The following is an 18,305-nucleotide window of genomic DNA, read 5'->3' on the forward strand; positions in this document are numbered from 1 at the left end:
TACAGATAAAGATTTATTAAAATTTCTTTTTTCAAATATTGACACATAGCATATGAATTATGGAGAAAAGTACTTCAATGAAAATATGACTTTCTTAAATGCAAAATACTCATTTATTCTATAATAAATAGATATCAACACATTCATAAAATTTAATTGCTTTTGAAAAGTATATGCCAGCACATAAAATTATCAACAATGATATCGGAATCACCATTTTATGAATTTATTCCAAATTACAAAAACTATTTTTTAAATAACATAACATTTAACATTCTGTCTATATAACACACACTTTCACTTTGGGACACTAATAGGACAAACATCCAGATGACAATGAAACAGATCCATGTCTGATACATGCTGCCTAAACAAACATAATAAATGGAACATATAAACATCTTGATGACCTTGCACACATGAAGTTAAGCACTGATGAGATTGAGATTGACAGATCATCAACTGGTATCATGTAGAATTTCATACAAACAGTTTGCTAAAGCTGTTGATGATTCTACCGTACTCATCGCTGTATAGTTTATATGAGACTCATGCTTTTTTATTAAACTGAAAAAGAAAAAGAAATACATAAAATGTCATCTGACAACATTATAAAGTCACAGGCAAAATCTGTCTTGTGTAATAAGTGTGTGGACCAAATAAATCTTTTTTATCTCCAGTTTCATTGTTGAACTTAACGGAGTGAATTTCCAATAGCTGGCTGAAGCGGCAATTCCGGTAAACCAGAACTTGTTGGTGAAAGTGTTAAGAAAAATTTAGCAGCCTAACTATGTATGACATTTTCTAAGTCATTAAATAGAATTTCAAATGCTTTTACATGTTGCTATTGATCTTCACTCTTATTGTTAACAAGAGGCTGTCACAACGACAGCAAACCGGATTTATTAACATTTATTTGTGTCCTGGCAATATCACAAGAACCATTACTGATGAATGGTGAAAGTGAAAATCCTCAAGATCAAATTTGACCTCTATTTTGTCATCAGTATCAACATATTAAAATTTGAAAAGCTTAGATTGAATGGTTCATGAGTAAATGCAACAACGTGATGGAAACACCATTTTTCAATCTTTCAAGAACCATTACTCATGAACGGTAAAAGTCAAAATGGTCATTATTAAACTTGACCTCCATTTTGTTATCAGTAACAACATATTAAAATTTGGGAAGCTTTGGTAGAACAGTTCATGGATAAATGCAGGGACACGACTGGAAACTCCATTTTTCAATCTTTCAAGAACCATAACTCCTGAACGGTAAAAGTCAAAATCGTCATTATTGAACTTGACCTCAATTTTGTTATCAGTAACCACATATTAAAATTTGGGAAGCTTTGGTAGAACAGTTCATGCGTAAATGCACGGACACGACTGGAAACTCAATTTTTCAATCTTTCAAGAACCATAACTCCTGAACGGTAAAAGTCAAAATCGTCATTATTGAACTTGACCTCAATTTTGTTATCAGTAACCACATATTAAAATTTGGGAAGCTTTGGTAGAACAGTTCATGCGTAAATGCACGGACACGACTGGAAACTCAATTTTTCAATCTTTCAAGAACCATAACTCCTGAACGGTAAAAGTCAAAATCGCCATTATTTAACATGACCTTCCATTAGGTGTCAGTAACTACATATTAAAATTTTAAAAGCTTTGGTTGAACGGTTCATGAGTTAATGCACGGACAACATTTGATTGCCACCCGCCCGCTTGCCCGCCCAGCCGACCGCCCGACGTACATCCCCAAATCAATAACCGACATTTTTGTTCCAAAAATCCGGTTAAAAATTGATGATCAAAACTGAGTTGATGATTTCAACATGTATGTTTCCTGACAGGGTTCTTTGTGTTTTTGAACTTAGGTTTAACCAATCCTTATCAAAAGATTTTATACTTTGTAGAATTTATGTTCATGAACAAATGAAATATACTAATTTTTTTTAAATGCAGGTAGCTATACATGTACATAAATAGTTCTATTAATTATATTTATTTGGCAGAGATCTGAGTTTGCATTTAATTTATTGTTGCATAAAAATAAACATGAAACAATCCTTCTAATTTCTTGTTGTCTGCAATATTACTGAAATCTTAATTTTATTGCATTCATTGTAGATGCTCAAAATGCAGGCAATATGGCCATTGAACAATCTGGTCCATTATTTTCTATGGATAACTTACCTTCTTCCAAGTGAAGAATATCTAGCTAAATTCCTGAGTATGAGTGCAGCAGTCAGTCTGATGTGTTTTGTGACTGGTCCTTCTCTAGGTTCCTAAAAAACATCAACTCAAACTTTAGTTTTGACCTATAAACTATTGTCTTTCTGGTTTCTGTGCTCATAATTTTTTGTTTGTTAAATTAGTTGTCATATATTTGTGGTTTCTTTGGAATCAATTTCTCGATAAAACGTTCACATGGTTCAGTTGTAAATCAAATTGATGAAGAGCCATAAATTTTGGGAACATTCCATTAACTCATACATGTACAACATTGAATGGTAATTGGAAATGTATTATATTTCTTAGATATTCATTAGAATTTCGGGTTTAAAACATTCTTTCACTTTATTCTTCACAAAAAAAAACCTGAAGTAACAACTAAAAGAGGACAAATATTCACCTACAATCACATTAAACTTGGAAAATATGTGTGTATTCTAACTTCCCCTACAACTGTTATTGCTAAAATAATTGATTGTTGTTCATTGCTTACCTTCCAGTTCCAAATATTTCATGCGGATAAAACCTACTAAAAGATGGACTTGGGTTAAAATCACTACAAAATATATCAATTCAAACTGAAATTTATGTGTTTATAAATTTCTCATGTAATATGATTCTCACCATGAATTCTGGATATGGTGGTTTTGGTGTAAATCTTCTAATGGCCTGCCATGCAGCATCAGGTGGATAGACTAATGCTGGTATCCTGGGGTTCTGAGCTGGGGCACCAGTCTGTGTGGCATGGAATCGTCTTATAGCTGCAGTCTGTAAGGCAGAGTCTGAACAGTGGTGGTCCTGAAATTAGGAAGTAATGTTATGTAATACAAACTGGTGTATACAATAATATTAAGAACAAAATCATGGTCAACAATATACTTTTCTCATCACTTGGCATCTGTGATTCTTGTTCCTTGGTATATTTATTACAGAGAAATTGTAAATAATGATTGGACAATTTTTTTTGCAAGCCTGTTATGTTTTTGAAAACATAGTAAACAGCTTGTGATACACCCTTATTGTTCTTTTTAAAATTGTTGCAAAAATAAACTGGAATATTTAGAAGGCATTTATCAAAAGCAAATAAAATGTCTCCTTAGAAAAATTCCATTATGATACCCCTAGGCACATTGCTGGCACCCTGGAGTTAATTTCAACAGTTAAAGTCCCATAACTGTTGAATGACAAAGTATAAAATTTTCAAAACAAACTGGAGCATTCTTCTGTGAATCCTAAAATCATGTGATGATTGGTTAAAGAAACTAGGTTTATCGATCATCCTGTGTTGACAAACAGACATTGGTATACAATAACTCTTGATTGGAATACATCTAGTCTAGTAGTGAGAAAAAGAGGTCTGTCTAGTGCAATTACAACTCCCGAGATTAGGTTATGATAATCAAAGTATTGTCACAATCACAAATGTAAGCCTTAGAATTTCAACCAGTTCTGAATCAATATATATTCTTCTGATATAAAATTCAGCTATTCAAAGACGCTTTGTGTTTATTCCTTAAAAAAGACAAATATCCTACCTGTACGTGAGTTGCCAATGACCATCTTTTGCGTAATAATTTTTCACAACCATCCCAAAGACAATAACCCTCTGGATTCCTACTAAGATGGATCTGATATACATGAACAAATACACTTTTGGCATTCTCAAAACATCTGAAAATAATTTACAGAAAATTATCAACTAATTTATAGAGAAATTGAATTTCTGACAAATAAATACAACTACTTATACTATTCATATGATTAGTTAAAGTCATTATTGGTAAATACTTAGAATTGACATAGGCATAAGTCAACAAATTGTTTGATCTCATTGTAAAGTCTTTTTCTCATGTTTCTATTGGTCAAGATATAAGTTTCTTTAAAACAACATATAAATCAGTTTATGTTATATACCACTATTATATTTATAACTTGTCTTAATTTTTCTTCATTTACACAGTACATGTATATCTAAACCCTATCCCTTTTTCTCTCGATTTTTTAAAAGGATTTCATGATATCTCTCTTCTCAGTGCATATACCGTATCAAGTTAGACATATGTCATACACATGAACATTGTAGATACCATTGTTTATGTAACCCCTTTTTGTTGTTATTTTGGGTCAGTTGCTCTTCAAACTGTTTTATTCTATCAGAATTCCTCCACAAGGTATTAAGCGCCATAACTTTTTTTTATTCCTAAATGCTCATATCACTTCAAATTCTGAATCTTGTAATTTTGTATTGCATAGTTAACAAGTGAATCATCATGATCATGAACACGTTACACTCTTTTCAAAGGAATCATCATGATCATGAACACGTTATACTCTTTTCAAAGGAATGATCATGATCATGAACACGTTATACTCTTTTCAAAGGAATGATCATGATCATGAACACATTATACTCTTTTCAAAGGAATGATCATGATCATGAACACGTTATACTCTTTTCAAGTGAATCATCCTGATCATGAACATGTTATATTCTTTTTAAAGGAATCATAAATTGTCTTCTTCTTCGCAGAATACTTACGCTTAAGACGAATATATAAAATATTTTGTAAACTCTCTCAACAACGGCAGTAATTTTAATAAGACATGTTAGCTTGCTGTTCTGTGTGGGCCAAGTCCCTGTGATGAAGGCTGTATTTTGACCTATACTGGTTTACTTTTAACAAATTGTGACTTGGATGGAGAAATGTCTCATTGGCACTCACACCACATCTTCTTATATCTGACTATACGTTGTTATAAGAGTTCATTTAAGGAGGTAGACCTAGGTTAAGGGAAATAACTCTTAAAATCATCATTACGTTTGTGTCAGCCATTTTCATAAATATGTTCTAAGTTTTTAGGATACATAGATTATTTCCAATCTGTTTCAGGTAAATGCTTAAAATTCATTGATGAAACTTGACTTTTACAAACGCATTACTGATTTAAAGAGTTATCTCCCTGAACCAAGGTCTACCCCCTTAATAGGTTTTATTGTTAAGACCCTGCATCTATTACAGAGTTGTATCATATTAAATATTTACCAGGTGTTGGTTCATTTTTGTGTATGATCAATATAGTTTGTGTAAATGACTGTTAGATTAAAACCTAATTAAAGTTTTTAAATACAATATATTACCTTTTACAACCACTCCATTCACACATGTATTCTAATGCAATAACTGTGGTAGTTGATGATGACCCCCGTGAATCTCCTGACCCACTTCTACTTCTCTTCTTTGATTTTTTCTCTGGCAGTTTGGGTCTACTTGAAGACACAGGTTTTGGATTACTATGGATAATGTTTAAATTGAAGTGACAATTTTGTGTTGTGGATGCCACTGGTGAAGGCATGGAATGTTTATCGGAGTCCGTATTGGATGATGCAAAGCTATCACAACTAAGTTCATTATCACGAGAAGATTCAGGAGTAGGCACATGACGAGTTGTACAAATTTCATTAGTAATGCGTATTTTAACCTCTTCACTCTCAGGTAAAGGAGGGTTAGGTTTTATTTGAGGTTCCTCCTTTGGTTTCTGAATTTCAGGAACTATGTTGCTAGAAGGGTGAACAATTTGTTCTGTGTTAAGAATTAAAACAGTCTGATTTTTGTCATCAGTATCCATAGCCAGTGGTGGCTGTTCAGTAACCAACACAGCAGGAGTAACCTCATCTACAGTTTCAGTGGCAGAATCAGTGGCAGAACCATCCTCTTGATACATAACTGCATCGTTACATTGCTTGCTAGCAGCGGTATCATTACCTATAGGTTTTGATGGTTGAAGCATCATTTCATTTTCAATGATGACTTCATCACCATCAGTTTCTTCTTCGGATGGTTCACCTACTAATTCATAACAATGAGATGTATTATCCATAAATGCTTGTTCAGATTGTTCTTCCTCAGGTTCTTGTTCCATATCAAGAATAGAATTTACAGCATCAATAGTTTCAGAATCAGGGAGGGGTTGTATAATAGAATTAACAGCAGAATTTTTCATGAATGGCGTTTCTTCTGTTTCTTGTGGAATAGAATTGACAGCATTGATTACTTCCAGATCTGATGTATCAGCTTCAGCAGGCGGATCATCAATCAACATTGGGTCGTCCTCGTCCTCATCTGGGAGACCATTTACCTCAATTGTTCCCTGTGAAGCGATGATTAACTGATCTCCTTCGTTTACAACCAAATCTACTCCATCTGTCCTTAAAATAACTTCATCACCATTAGCGTCTACAACTCTCACGGTATTGTCTTTACAATCTACATCATCATTTCCATTCACTAATGTATTTTCACCATTATGCTCTAGATAGTCATTAATGTTATGATTAATTGCACCATTCATTTTCCCAACCTTATCAACAATTTTGCTAATTGCCTGTTTTAACTCCTGTGATTTTCTTGATTCAAACGGATCTTCCATTTCATTATTCCCGTTGGTTTCCCCTGTCGGAGAAGGAATGATGACCTCGGGTGAACTTAAATTACCGTTCATTGTCCCGAAATTTGAACTGTCTTCATGGTTCAATTTAACACTAACTTCCTTTTTGTCTAGATTTTGTTGAGTATCAGAATTTAATTCATTTTTAATGCCATTTATCCGACCATTTGTTTGAACACAACTGTTTTCTACCGATTTCAAATCATCTACACCTGTTTTTACACTTTTTGTAGAATCATTTGTATCACATACTTTTTTAACACATTCACTGTTTGTGGATGAAGAATGAGATGAAATGATTTCAGATGGATTACTCTGTTCTAGTGAAAGACTTTCTGATTGGTCCTTTAATATGTCACATGATGTTTCCTTGGTTTCACACACATTATTATGACTACGGTGGGTATCATTTGTGATGAGATTAGAGGTAGATGAGACGACTGATGATGATGAGTCGGTGATAATAGCACTATCTGACAATATGGTTGAGGAATTATTTTGATTTTCACCATTTGTAAAAATGTCATTATTTTCACTTTTGTTTTCTGGCACAACTGTAGATGAGGACGGATCAGGCAAAGGATCTGACTTTGGTACGGATTTGTTTTCAACATGCTCAATTCTGGCTTCTATGCCAATTTGAGTAAGGTCTTTTGCTCTTTCAATTTTGCCACAAACATCAAGATCATAAGTCTTTGGTGATTTTGGTGAATTTGTTCTTGGTGAAGATGATCTTTTAGGAGAGGTTCCTTTCGGTGATGGTACCCTAGAACTACTCCTCGTTGGTTTCCTCTTGCTCTCAGATACAGGAGTTTGTGGATTTTGACTTACAGGAGTTTGTGGTTTTTGACTAGATGCAACTGGTTTTTTAGGAGTTTTTTCAGCTTTTGGTGTAACTGGTCGTGGAGGCGGAGCCACTGGTTGATGAATGATTACTTGTGGTATGATTGGCTGATTCTGAATATGTCCTTGGATAACATTACTCTGTTGTGCAGTGAATGTCAATAAATGCATTGGATTAGACGATGGTTCAGAAATCTTTGGACAGATTGGGACTGGAGTAGATTGGGGTCGTAGCTTTTTCGCTAACAAATTCTTGATCATTTTGGTTTCTATTGGTTTATTAGCTGAGTCCAAATGATCTGCAGACATTCCTTCGATAACAAGTGGCAAGGTTTGCTGTGGAATGCCAGCCACCATCGGCTGGGCAATAACAACACTGACTCCTTGAGATACATGAGGAATAGCACCAGACGATGTGACAATATGTTGCTGAGGTGACGGAGGCCAAGTTTGCTGAGGTGACTGGGGCCAACTTTGCTGAGCCAGGGGAGATTGTTGTATTTTTGGTTGTTGCAGCTTTGCATGAAGAAGAGCCTTGGACTTGGACATGACCGGAGACGCTGCAGTTAACTGTATTGCACTGTGACTGGAGGCTATGGCACCACCTACAGGAAGAAGTGATGGAGAGGCTTGTAAGGGAGATAATCGTGGAGGATCCAGAAGACGTTGCCGTAACATTGGCGTTTGAGTTAAATCAGAATTAGCAGATGGAAAGCCTTGCAGTACACTACTAGGTTTACTGACTGAAAGCAAAATGAAGGAACATCTAAACACGCAAACTTTGAGAAGCAAACAACACTACATAACATGCATTACACATCTCATGGAAAAACTATTTCAGACCATACTAAAAAGCAAATTTTATAACAAAGTAAATAAAAAAAGTCTGTTCATATTCACAACTTTTTAGCTAAATAGTTCATATAAATTTTTTCAAAGATACGAGTTGTGCAATTTTTCTTTCAAAAAAAGAAAGAAATTTTTTGATGCACACATTTCAATTTTATCCTCTTCCTTTTTTTATATTTTTTTCCCATGAATTGAGTAACAATTTGTTAGTTTCTATATACACAATCAATACATGCAATATGTTCTTCAATATTAACATCTTCATAAACATGCAATAAACAGCTTTTCTTTCGCAAATGCGCAAAAACAAAAAGAGTTTGTTCTAACAGCAGTATTTTAAGACTTTCTTTTAAGTCAAGTTTTTGAAAATCTGTCTTTATTTTATCATTTTTTTTACTTGCTTAAGATGTTAATACTGACATAAGTAATGCACACGTGCTTTAGGCCATAAAAATTATAAAATTTTCAACATTGAAATAGGTCCACTTTTATTCCATTATTCATTGTAAAACATTAAGATTGCAAACAATGGGGTGGGGAAAACAAAAGTTTGAAAATTTTCCTGGCCTTATAAAATAGCAATAGTGCATTACACAACTTAAAACTCTGAATACAAATGCAACATAATTATGAAGATTCTATAAATTTCTATATGAATCAGAAGTAACCAAGGTTTCTTTTTAAATGAATAATTCTGATGTTGATCTTGCGAGTAGCCTTTTGAATATATCACTATAAAATATAACAGTCATGCAGCAAGGCAAGAAGATGCAGTCCCTTGGCAGCATAATTTCTTTCCACAAAATACTTTATATCCATATTCATGAATCAAAAGGCTTCAATGCTCCATGAAAAAAATCAATCAAAAATTAACAATCAAATTCAAAATATGCCTCAGAGTTCTTTTAAAAATACTGCTTTTTTGACATTCAACCAAAGTTTTAAAAATTCTCTTATCACATGCTTCTGAACTATTCAAAAATTATAAATACTAAGATGCTTTCTGCTTATACAATAGTAAGACAAGGATACACAAAAACATCTAGTAACAAATTGTCTACATTTTTCATGCTAAATTCTATTTAAATTCTGTTTGTCAAAAATAATGTAATAGCTGATATCTTTTTAATATTTCCACATATCAGAGTAGACAATCAATTAAACTAGATAAAAGAGCCATAACAAAAATATTTCTAGAATCTCATTCAACTTGAACAATTTATCAAACTAAAGAGAAAGAAAATGTATAACTTTTTCATGTTTTTATACTGTTTCTGGTATATAAATGATTATTTTTTTCATGTTTAATATTGGACAACATATGAGAGTCTAGAAATATTTCAATTATGGACAAATTGAAACTTTATAATTCTTGCAATACACACACAACAAACAACATGCATACTAAAACAACTATGCTTTCCATCTTGTGCAAATCAATTTTAAATGACTTAAAAGTATAGATTTTTTTTAATATACATGGTCTGTAAAAGGTTCTTCACATGTTTCATATGAAAGTTTCTCTAACAATTTTTAACTATTGAGTTAGATTGTAGAAAACGAGATTCAATTTGGTTACATATCCTACAAGATCTATTCCTTGTCAATCAAAAAAAAAATGATATCAATAGAGGATAACTATAGTCACAAAAAGTTATTGAAAGCGTTCTAAAATAATTATCTGATTTGTTTTTTTAAAGTAGTTGTATCTGGCAATCAAAAATACTATAAAGAAATGCATTACAAATTATATGATCTATCTTTTTGTATACAAATGATCAAATCAATAAAAAATAAATTATGTTATTTTTTTGTTTAAATGTTTAAATAAGATAAAATGTTACCTGAACAGTGAATAGTAAATGGTTGAGAAACTTGGCGTTTACTGAGACCATGGTAAGATAATTCTTTGGTTCCATCTGATCTGTCACTGGCTACAACCTGTACTCTCGGAAAAACAGACCTGAAATAACAAATAATATAATTCATCATTACAATTCTTTATATTATAAATATAAACAAATATTAAATATGGGAAAAGTGTAAGAGTCCAATAGCACCAGCAGAAAAAGTCACACCAAATGGCAGTAAAAAGTATGGTCATCAACACATGACGACAAAAAATTGTTCGAATTCTTGTTGGCAAACAGTTTCACATGAGTTGCATACATAAGCTGTCATTGTAGTAGATTTGACCATTCTTGTCCATAAATGGTCAAAGTCCCACAACGCCTGCATAAATTGTTGGAAATATAGTCAACAAAACATGGTTTTAAAGACAATCAAGTAAAAAGTTGGCAAAAAATGTCATTTTCTTAAAATAGAAAAAAAATGATCAAAGTCTCATTACTCCTGCAGGAAAACTATTACTATGTCCCTTGTGATTTATACAGCAGAGGACAATGATTTGAATACTTACTTAACACTATTGTGAAATGAATGTGAAGGAAGAATTTGCGGTAGACTGTACTTTTTACAGAAGTGGACATATTCAGCATATAAATGCAGCTGGGATGTAGCACAATCTCCTTTTATTTCAAAGGTAGCTTGCAACCTGCAAAAAAAAATAATAATAAACATTAATTGCAACTTCACAAATCAGATTTAAATAATGGTATAAAATTGAAACAAGTTTTTGTTTACTGGCTATTAAAATATTTGTTCATGATCTACACAGTAATTTGCATTTTATCTCAAGAAACTAGAACTTAAGTGGACAAACAAAAGGTTACCACTCCAAACTCTATAATTTAAACTACACCGAGCTGGTGTGGAAGGTCGAGGAAAAAGATGTTCCTTCCACTCTTTCATATCATAATGATTTGATCTTATTTATTGAATAGTTGCAAAGTTTTCTGATTTGTTTCTATGTAAGAACTTTTTTCATTTGAATATTCAATTTCAGTCAGAAGGCTCAAAATTTCCTTTCCCATCCACATATTCAACTTTATAAAGACTGACGTTACAATGTAAACAAAGACCGTACCAATTACATGTAGTAGATTCGACGTCACATGTTACACCAGGTTGAAGAGTAGGAGGAGGAGGAGGTACTGGTTGTTGTTGTGGACTCTGTAGTACTGCTGGCTGTACTTCTGTAATAATTAAACTTCATTAGTCACACATTGTATACATTAGCTTCAAAGAATTTAAGACCAACTGGACATTGAAAAGTTGCATAGGCTTTTAATACATTTTATTCATAGAAAAGCATACAACAATATTTAACATTTCATAAAACTTTATTGGTTTACATTAAATTTGTTACCACTCTGATGAAGTAACATTGATGATATTGATATATAAATTAGAACTATTGTTTCTTGTTTAAAGATTATATGTTGGTTTCCACATGCTTCTTGTGTGTTGATAGGTAGATGTCTCAATGGTGTATTCCTTAAGTTCTGTTTATCAATTTTCTATTTTTTTAGTTCAAAATATAATCATTAGAATTAACCAAGTGTTCAAATGTCTGTACATGTGAAAGCACTGGAACAGAAATAGTCTCTTTTTAATGTACTAAGAGCAGGTACTGGGACATACAGATGAATGCTCAGGTTTCACTTATATCATTAAAGATGTACTTACTTTGAACAGGTGTATTAGGAGCAGGTACTGGAACAGGAGAATTTTCATGTACTTTTCTCTCTCCAGGAACACCAGACGGAGGGCAGTATTCTACAACCTTGATACCGATCAGTGAGTTAGGACCGTAGGACTGAGCCTCGATCGATAACAGTGTAACTAATAAATCTGGTGAGAAAATAAAGTAAAAGACTATAAACACAACAGCTTTAGATATATTCTGAGATACCAAATTATATAAAACTCATTTTCTATACAGAAAATGTTTAAACTGTGGACAAACTTTTAAACACAAGGGTTGATAATCAAAGCTACAATTTGAAATCCAAAAAAATGCAAATTTTGCATTAGTAGTTTTCATTCAAGTCACATGAATAAGACAACTGATTTTTTTTTCACTTAAAAAAGAAATCATAGAAAATTGATGAGTATAAAGTTAGAAAGGTATGACAGCACAATGTTTGGCATATCAATGCACTCTTTTAACAATCCAGTGTGAGGAGTTTTGATTCTAAATACAAACCATATCTCAATGTTAATGCCTTAAGTTACTGCAAACTCAACACTTACTGACTGCATTTTTAACCGAAGCTATTCTAGTACTTGTCTGTTCTCCGAGTTCTGACAATTGATATAAGGTTTCTAAACTGTGCACAATCAGCTGAATGTCAAATACACAGGCTAGTCTGAATAACTGACTGTATATACTTTCATCTAAACCCTCAGAAATGTGTAGTTCATTCTCTTCAATTTGACACATTTTACCCAAGATTTCCAAACCTAAAAATAATATTGACCATTATAAATAATTTAATTTTGGATGTAACACGTCTTCTGATTGGCTGACGTTATTTTGTTATCAGCCCATAGACATAATTTAGTCATGTGACCGTGACATCATCAATATTTTTTCATGGTTTTTCACGGTTTAAAATGGAATTTAGAATTAAATCATAAGAAATGGCTGTAATATTTTTTCTGTCTATTCGAAATAACATAAAAAATGTGGTGCACACTGTTAAATAACCCGCTACGCACGTTATTTAGTGTGCACCACATTTTTTATGTCATTTCTTCATAGACAGAAAAATATAACAGTCATTCTTTAAATAGCATTTTTTTTTTAAATGTATTATGTATTCAAATATTGTAATTTTTTGCATGTCTTTTTACCAACTCTCATTCCCTAGTACAACATTGTAACTTATTTTTAGTCTTTTCAACTCTCAGTCTCCAACCAAAAATGTTAAAATAATTCTTATCTACATCAATGATTGATCTTAATCATGTGCTGTCTCATAAACCTATTTACCCTCCTCAAACTTGCATCAGTCCACTCATTTCTGTAGAAATCAATAGAAACCAAAGAAATATTTTGTAATTTTGTCAGTGTGAAAGAAACCTTCGAAGTAGTGATTAAGTCTTTAATTGAAGTTTGATCATGTACAATATATTGCTACATATAGTTCATTTTAATAGTTATTTCCAGATAAAATGTTCCCTTTTTTCTCTATATCTCTGTAAATGATGCTATATACACTCACCTCTAACTACATCAAATTTATCATTAGATGCAATACATTTACTGATCAGATCTAAAATCAGGTTCTTGTCGGCATCATCATCAATTATCAACTGAAAAACACACAAAGTTTCTAAAATTATTACTTTTCCCAGTATTACAAAAAAAAAGTGTCAAATTTTATTTGAACAATTTGTGATTGGCCATTGTAGTCCTGAACTTTAAGCACTTAAACATCAACTTTCTTTGAAAACACTTATGATAAATTTTCTGAAATATCTATTTGCAGTAATTTAGATCTATGAATTTTTCTTAATATTGCTCTGTTCTAAAACTGTAGTGACACTTACCTTTTCTGCTAGATTTCCAAATGTATCTAGAGCCAGCTGCCGCAATGATCCATACTGACAGTGTATACATAGGAATAAAAATCTGAAATGTAAATTATTAATATTTTATAACTTCCAATTGAAACTCAGAATAAAGCTCGCTTTCAAAATATGATTATTTTTCTTACTTTTTACTTGAAGATGTTCGCTCGTCATGTTTTGGAATTTTTGTCCGGTTTTCGGAATCCTCTGGTTTTATTCATTTGAATGCCTTAAAATAAAATTGACCATTGACCCCCATTTTTCTTTTTATAAAACTTTTACATGTATAATTATAAGTCATCTGTTAAAGTCTTATAAAATCCTTGTTATTTTTTAACAGTTTTTGAGCACCTAAACTTGTCAATGATTAAGCTATGAAAAATCAAGAGAGAACATTTTGCCGCTAAAATTTCAATGGCTAATATCTCGAAAACAAGCACATTGACCTATAATTTTTTTTTTGCTCTTTTGTTCCCTTTAATAATCCCCTATCAATATATACATGATATACTAGTGTTATGTTATGAAATGCTTGTTATTTTGAAACTGAGTAGGGAACCTCCTTAAACAGAATGCAACAAAAACATCAAAGATTAGTTATCTTTTTGGGGTACACAATAAACTTCAATATAAAGCACATGTTTAAGTATTTACAATCTGTGTGTATTGTAAAAAGCAATACAATAATTATTAAATAAGTACAGGGATATTACCGTACTGTTAACTTACCTGAATACAAGGTCACTTGATGCCATAAATTTACAATTATCTTCTTCAAATGATAAATTTCTTAAAATCACAGCCACCTGTAAATATATTTAAAACAATATATACAAGTCATAAATGATTTAATAGTATCATACGTCTCAATTACTCTTGTTACCTCAGTGTTCTCCATAGAACCTTTCAGCTTTATGCTTATCAATATATAATGTGAAAGATTGTTGCTGTTTAAAGTTATTTCTTAGATTGTGTTTAGAAGTGATGTTTTAAATTTCTAGAAACAAAATGCTATATCAATTTCCCATTTATTTATCTGTCAGTTTACAAAATTATGAGGTTAAAACACTGCAACTTATAAAGTTAAATTCTACGCTATTGATTTAAAGTTTGTTTCAACCAAACAGCTATGATAAATCTTTCTGATCCTATTTACAATGACAGGTTGACAAATTAAGTTCTTTGAAAATATGCTAAAGTGAGACCTGCTTGTGGTTATGTTTTAGTTTATATTTCAGTAGAGTAACTCACCTGCATCACACGTTGACCTTCCTTATCATTTTTACCCAAGTCCCTGCCAAGATTTAATACCTCCTCTCCAGTTAATGAATCTGTAATAATCAAATAATACATTTTATACAATAATAGATGCATCATAACACATGACATAATAATCAAATGATACATATATCATAACACATAAAAATGCTGATACATATTCAACACTAAAATCGAAAATAATTGAAATTATTTGTACTTTTTTACAGTTTTACTCTCAATTTTCAATGATTAACAGTTTTATCTGTATAAGCAAAATAATTAATTTCTGAAGCAAAACCTGATTTGACATTAATTCTGTGGATTCTACCTGTATAAAAAATTCAAGCCTTGAAACAAAATGATTTTTTTTATCAATGTGATGAAAAACTTTTTTTTTCGTAGTCAGTATTAAAAAAAGACGTAAAAATCTCTTTTTGAAAAAAACAACATATTTTCAGAAGTAAACTATAGGCGAGTGATATGAGAGCCAAATTCACATTTTTAATGCACCCATCTAACACACGGCTAAATTATATATCACTGGAAAGCTAAGAATGTGTACTTTCTAAAAATCCCGGTCGTCAAAAGAAATTATGGTGCATTTTTTTTTAAATCGAGGTCAAAGGTTATGGGTGCAATTTCAATTCACGGATACTTCCAGTAGAAAAATCGAGTCAAAACAAATACAAAAATGAAACAATTTTATAGGAATGCTGTATTACTGTTGGGAAAATATATTTCTATCATAGTATTAATTATTTTTTGTTGATTTTATAAACGGTACCGCATGTTACGTAACGTTTTCTCTCGGAGTCTTTGAAAATCAACCATTAAGTCACACAAATGTATCTGTAGTCGCCCTTGCATTATCTAAATCTTATAATACCTCCATATCATTTGATGCACGTATTTACAAACATATATCATTATCTGCAAATTTGATATAAATAATTCGAAACAAAATATTTGAAGCATGGGGAAAATATAACATATGACGTATTTTTAATTGTTCAGAAAAGTCCCATGATGAGCTGTACATTAAAATTGAGGAAGCGTATGGTCTCCTGTTAGTTTGAAAGCCTACCAACCGCTTCAAGATCAGACAACCATAGGGCGGATTTTTTTTATTATTGTAGTGCAATATGTTGAGTCTGGATCATACTGCAATTTCATTTACATCACTAAATCAGATAAGACAAGAGTACTAACTAACATTACTAAAATGAGTAAAGTGCTACTAGTATATTTATATCAACAAATTGACAATTTTAATATAAAACATCAAAAGGAAAATATGACCACTCATTGTACGTTAAACTGTGTTTGATTTTACTTTAGTCGGCCGCCGTGTATATTGAGATATCTTATTAATCAAACAACACTTGACAAAGGAGTTTGTACTTATTTTAAATTACGCTAGTGATGAACTTCGGCTACTTTGGCACTACGTATTACTTTTTTATATCTTGTTTCACCGCTTCAAACGGAGGACAAGGTTATCCTAATATTGAACCTTTTATTTGGCTTTCTTATGTTAAAATCCCGTTAGCGTATAATCTAAAAGATCGAAACGTCGGACCAATGGGTTGTAGGACCATTTAGGTGTCAAAATATTGCGCTATCGGAATATTATAGCTTCATTTTAACTTGTAATCTCATCATTCTTATCGGTCAAAATATCCATACAAAGACAACTTCCTTGTCATGGGCATATACCAGTACAGCAGAGGTTTTGCGCAAAGCGGACACAAGATCTACTATATACAGATTGAATTAAAAATTTGAAATGGACATGAGGGATTTGTCAAAGAGACACCAACCCGTTCAAAAAGCAGACAACGGCAGAAGACCATCAATGGGTCATCAATGCAGCAAGAAACTCCCAAACCCGGAGGTGTTCTTCAGCTGGCCCCTAAACAAAAGTGTACTAGTTTGAAATGATAATGGACGTCATACTAAGCTTCGAAATAAACTCAAGAAATTAAAACAAAAAATCATACAAAAATAAGAAAGGCCAGAGGCTCCTGACTTGGGACAGGCGCAAAATTGCGGCGGGGTTAAACGTGTTTTTGCAATCTCAATCCTCCCCTCTACGTGAACAGTCCACTGAAGTTCAAGATAGAAGTAGAACCGTTTAAATATGATTTATCGTACTCTAAAAGCACTATAAGTACACGGAAATCGACTAATATATTCAGTAAAAAACGATAACGAAATAGATAAGGGATTCCGGAAACTATAGTGATCCGAAAAGGTCAGGATTTTGAAAATTTTCGTACAAAATGTCAAATATTTAGAAGGAATGCAAAAGCATGCGGAGTTATAGTTGTAAATATTGTTTTTCATTTTTTTAAGAATCTAATTCACTTAATTATTCTGTCTAAAAGAAGAGATACGACTAATTTCTTTTGCTTGAAAAACATGTCGTATTTTTACAATTTTCAATTAATTTCTGAAATAAACGTCAATTTTACAAAAATTGCACCGTACGATTTTGTGACGACCGGGCAAAAATCAAAGTTAAATCATTATTCTTTCATTTAAAAAAGAAATTAGCCGTGTGTTAGGTGGGTGCATTAAAGTCCTTAACTAGACGTCTTTTTCTAATATTACACTCACCTACTAGTTAAATAATCTAACTTCTCTTTTATTATTATACAAAGTGAGATAACTCAAATATAAACAGAAAATACATGTAGCACTGTAACACATACCAATCTGGCATTCTCTTGTACTGGATATTAACATTTTTGCTGAACTGTCCTTCACTGTGTCTAACCAGAACTGTAAAATAAACAACAATAAAGTATTAAGAATGGTTTGAATACATTCATAAATGATGCATATTTATGTATAAAAATTTCATACATTCAAAACTGGAGAAGAAATTTTGCTGTTCTTGTGCAATTAATTAGATACTATAATGTATGCTTCATAGTCCTTAATGATACTTTGCTTGATAGCTATTAGCATGAGACCGTCCAGTATCTTAAAATGTAAACAGATAGCTTCATCAAAAGCACTTTGTCATTAAAATCATAAAATATTCCGGACGAACGGACGAACGGAGGCACAGACCAGAAAACATAATGCCCCATCTACTATCGTAGGTGGGGCATAAAAACTTTTCTAGGTAAACTGTCAGCTCTTTTTAACACTTGAAGGTATTCCTTTTAATTCTATTG

General features: G+C 32.1%; 1 protein-coding gene across 2 annotated transcripts in view; it reads right to left on the reverse strand.

Moving 5' to 3' along the window:
• The window catches only part of LOC139491719 (AT-rich interactive domain-containing protein 2-like), a 36,226-nt gene continuing 17,921 nt past the window's right edge, over window positions 1-18,305 (reverse strand). Inside the window, exons 7-21 of one of the 2 annotated variants that reach the window (XM_071279549.1) lie at window positions 17,835-17,904; window positions 15,112-15,191; window positions 14,590-14,666; window positions 13,840-13,921; window positions 13,512-13,602; window positions 12,538-12,747; window positions 11,971-12,135; window positions 11,369-11,477; window positions 10,802-10,936; window positions 10,227-10,345; window positions 5,384-8,138; window positions 3,780-3,915; window positions 2,869-3,042; window positions 2,206-2,297; window positions 1-567 (exon numbers count right to left, since the gene is read on the reverse strand). In XM_071279549.1, the coding sequence (XP_071135650.1) occupies window positions 459-567; window positions 2,206-2,297; window positions 2,869-3,042; window positions 3,780-3,915; window positions 5,384-8,138; window positions 10,227-10,345; window positions 10,802-10,936; window positions 11,369-11,477; window positions 11,971-12,135; window positions 12,538-12,747; window positions 13,512-13,602; window positions 13,840-13,921; window positions 14,590-14,666; window positions 15,112-15,191; window positions 17,835-17,904 (4,404 nt within the window). In that variant the 3' untranslated portion in view covers window positions 1-458. Of the gene's footprint in view, window positions 568-2,205; window positions 2,298-2,868; window positions 3,043-3,779; window positions 3,916-5,383; window positions 8,277-10,226; window positions 10,346-10,801; window positions 10,937-11,368; window positions 11,478-11,970; window positions 12,136-12,537; window positions 12,748-13,511; window positions 13,603-13,839; window positions 13,922-14,589; window positions 14,667-15,111; window positions 15,192-17,834; window positions 17,905-18,305 lie in introns of both variants that reach the window. The other variant, XM_071279548.1, reaches the window with a different exon arrangement.

The sequence above is a fragment of the Mytilus edulis genome, chromosome 10 (genome assembly GCF_963676685.1).
Source record: "Mytilus edulis chromosome 10, xbMytEdul2.2, whole genome shotgun sequence".
NCBI classification, from domain to species: Eukaryota; Metazoa; Mollusca; class Bivalvia; order Mytilida; family Mytilidae; genus Mytilus; species Mytilus edulis.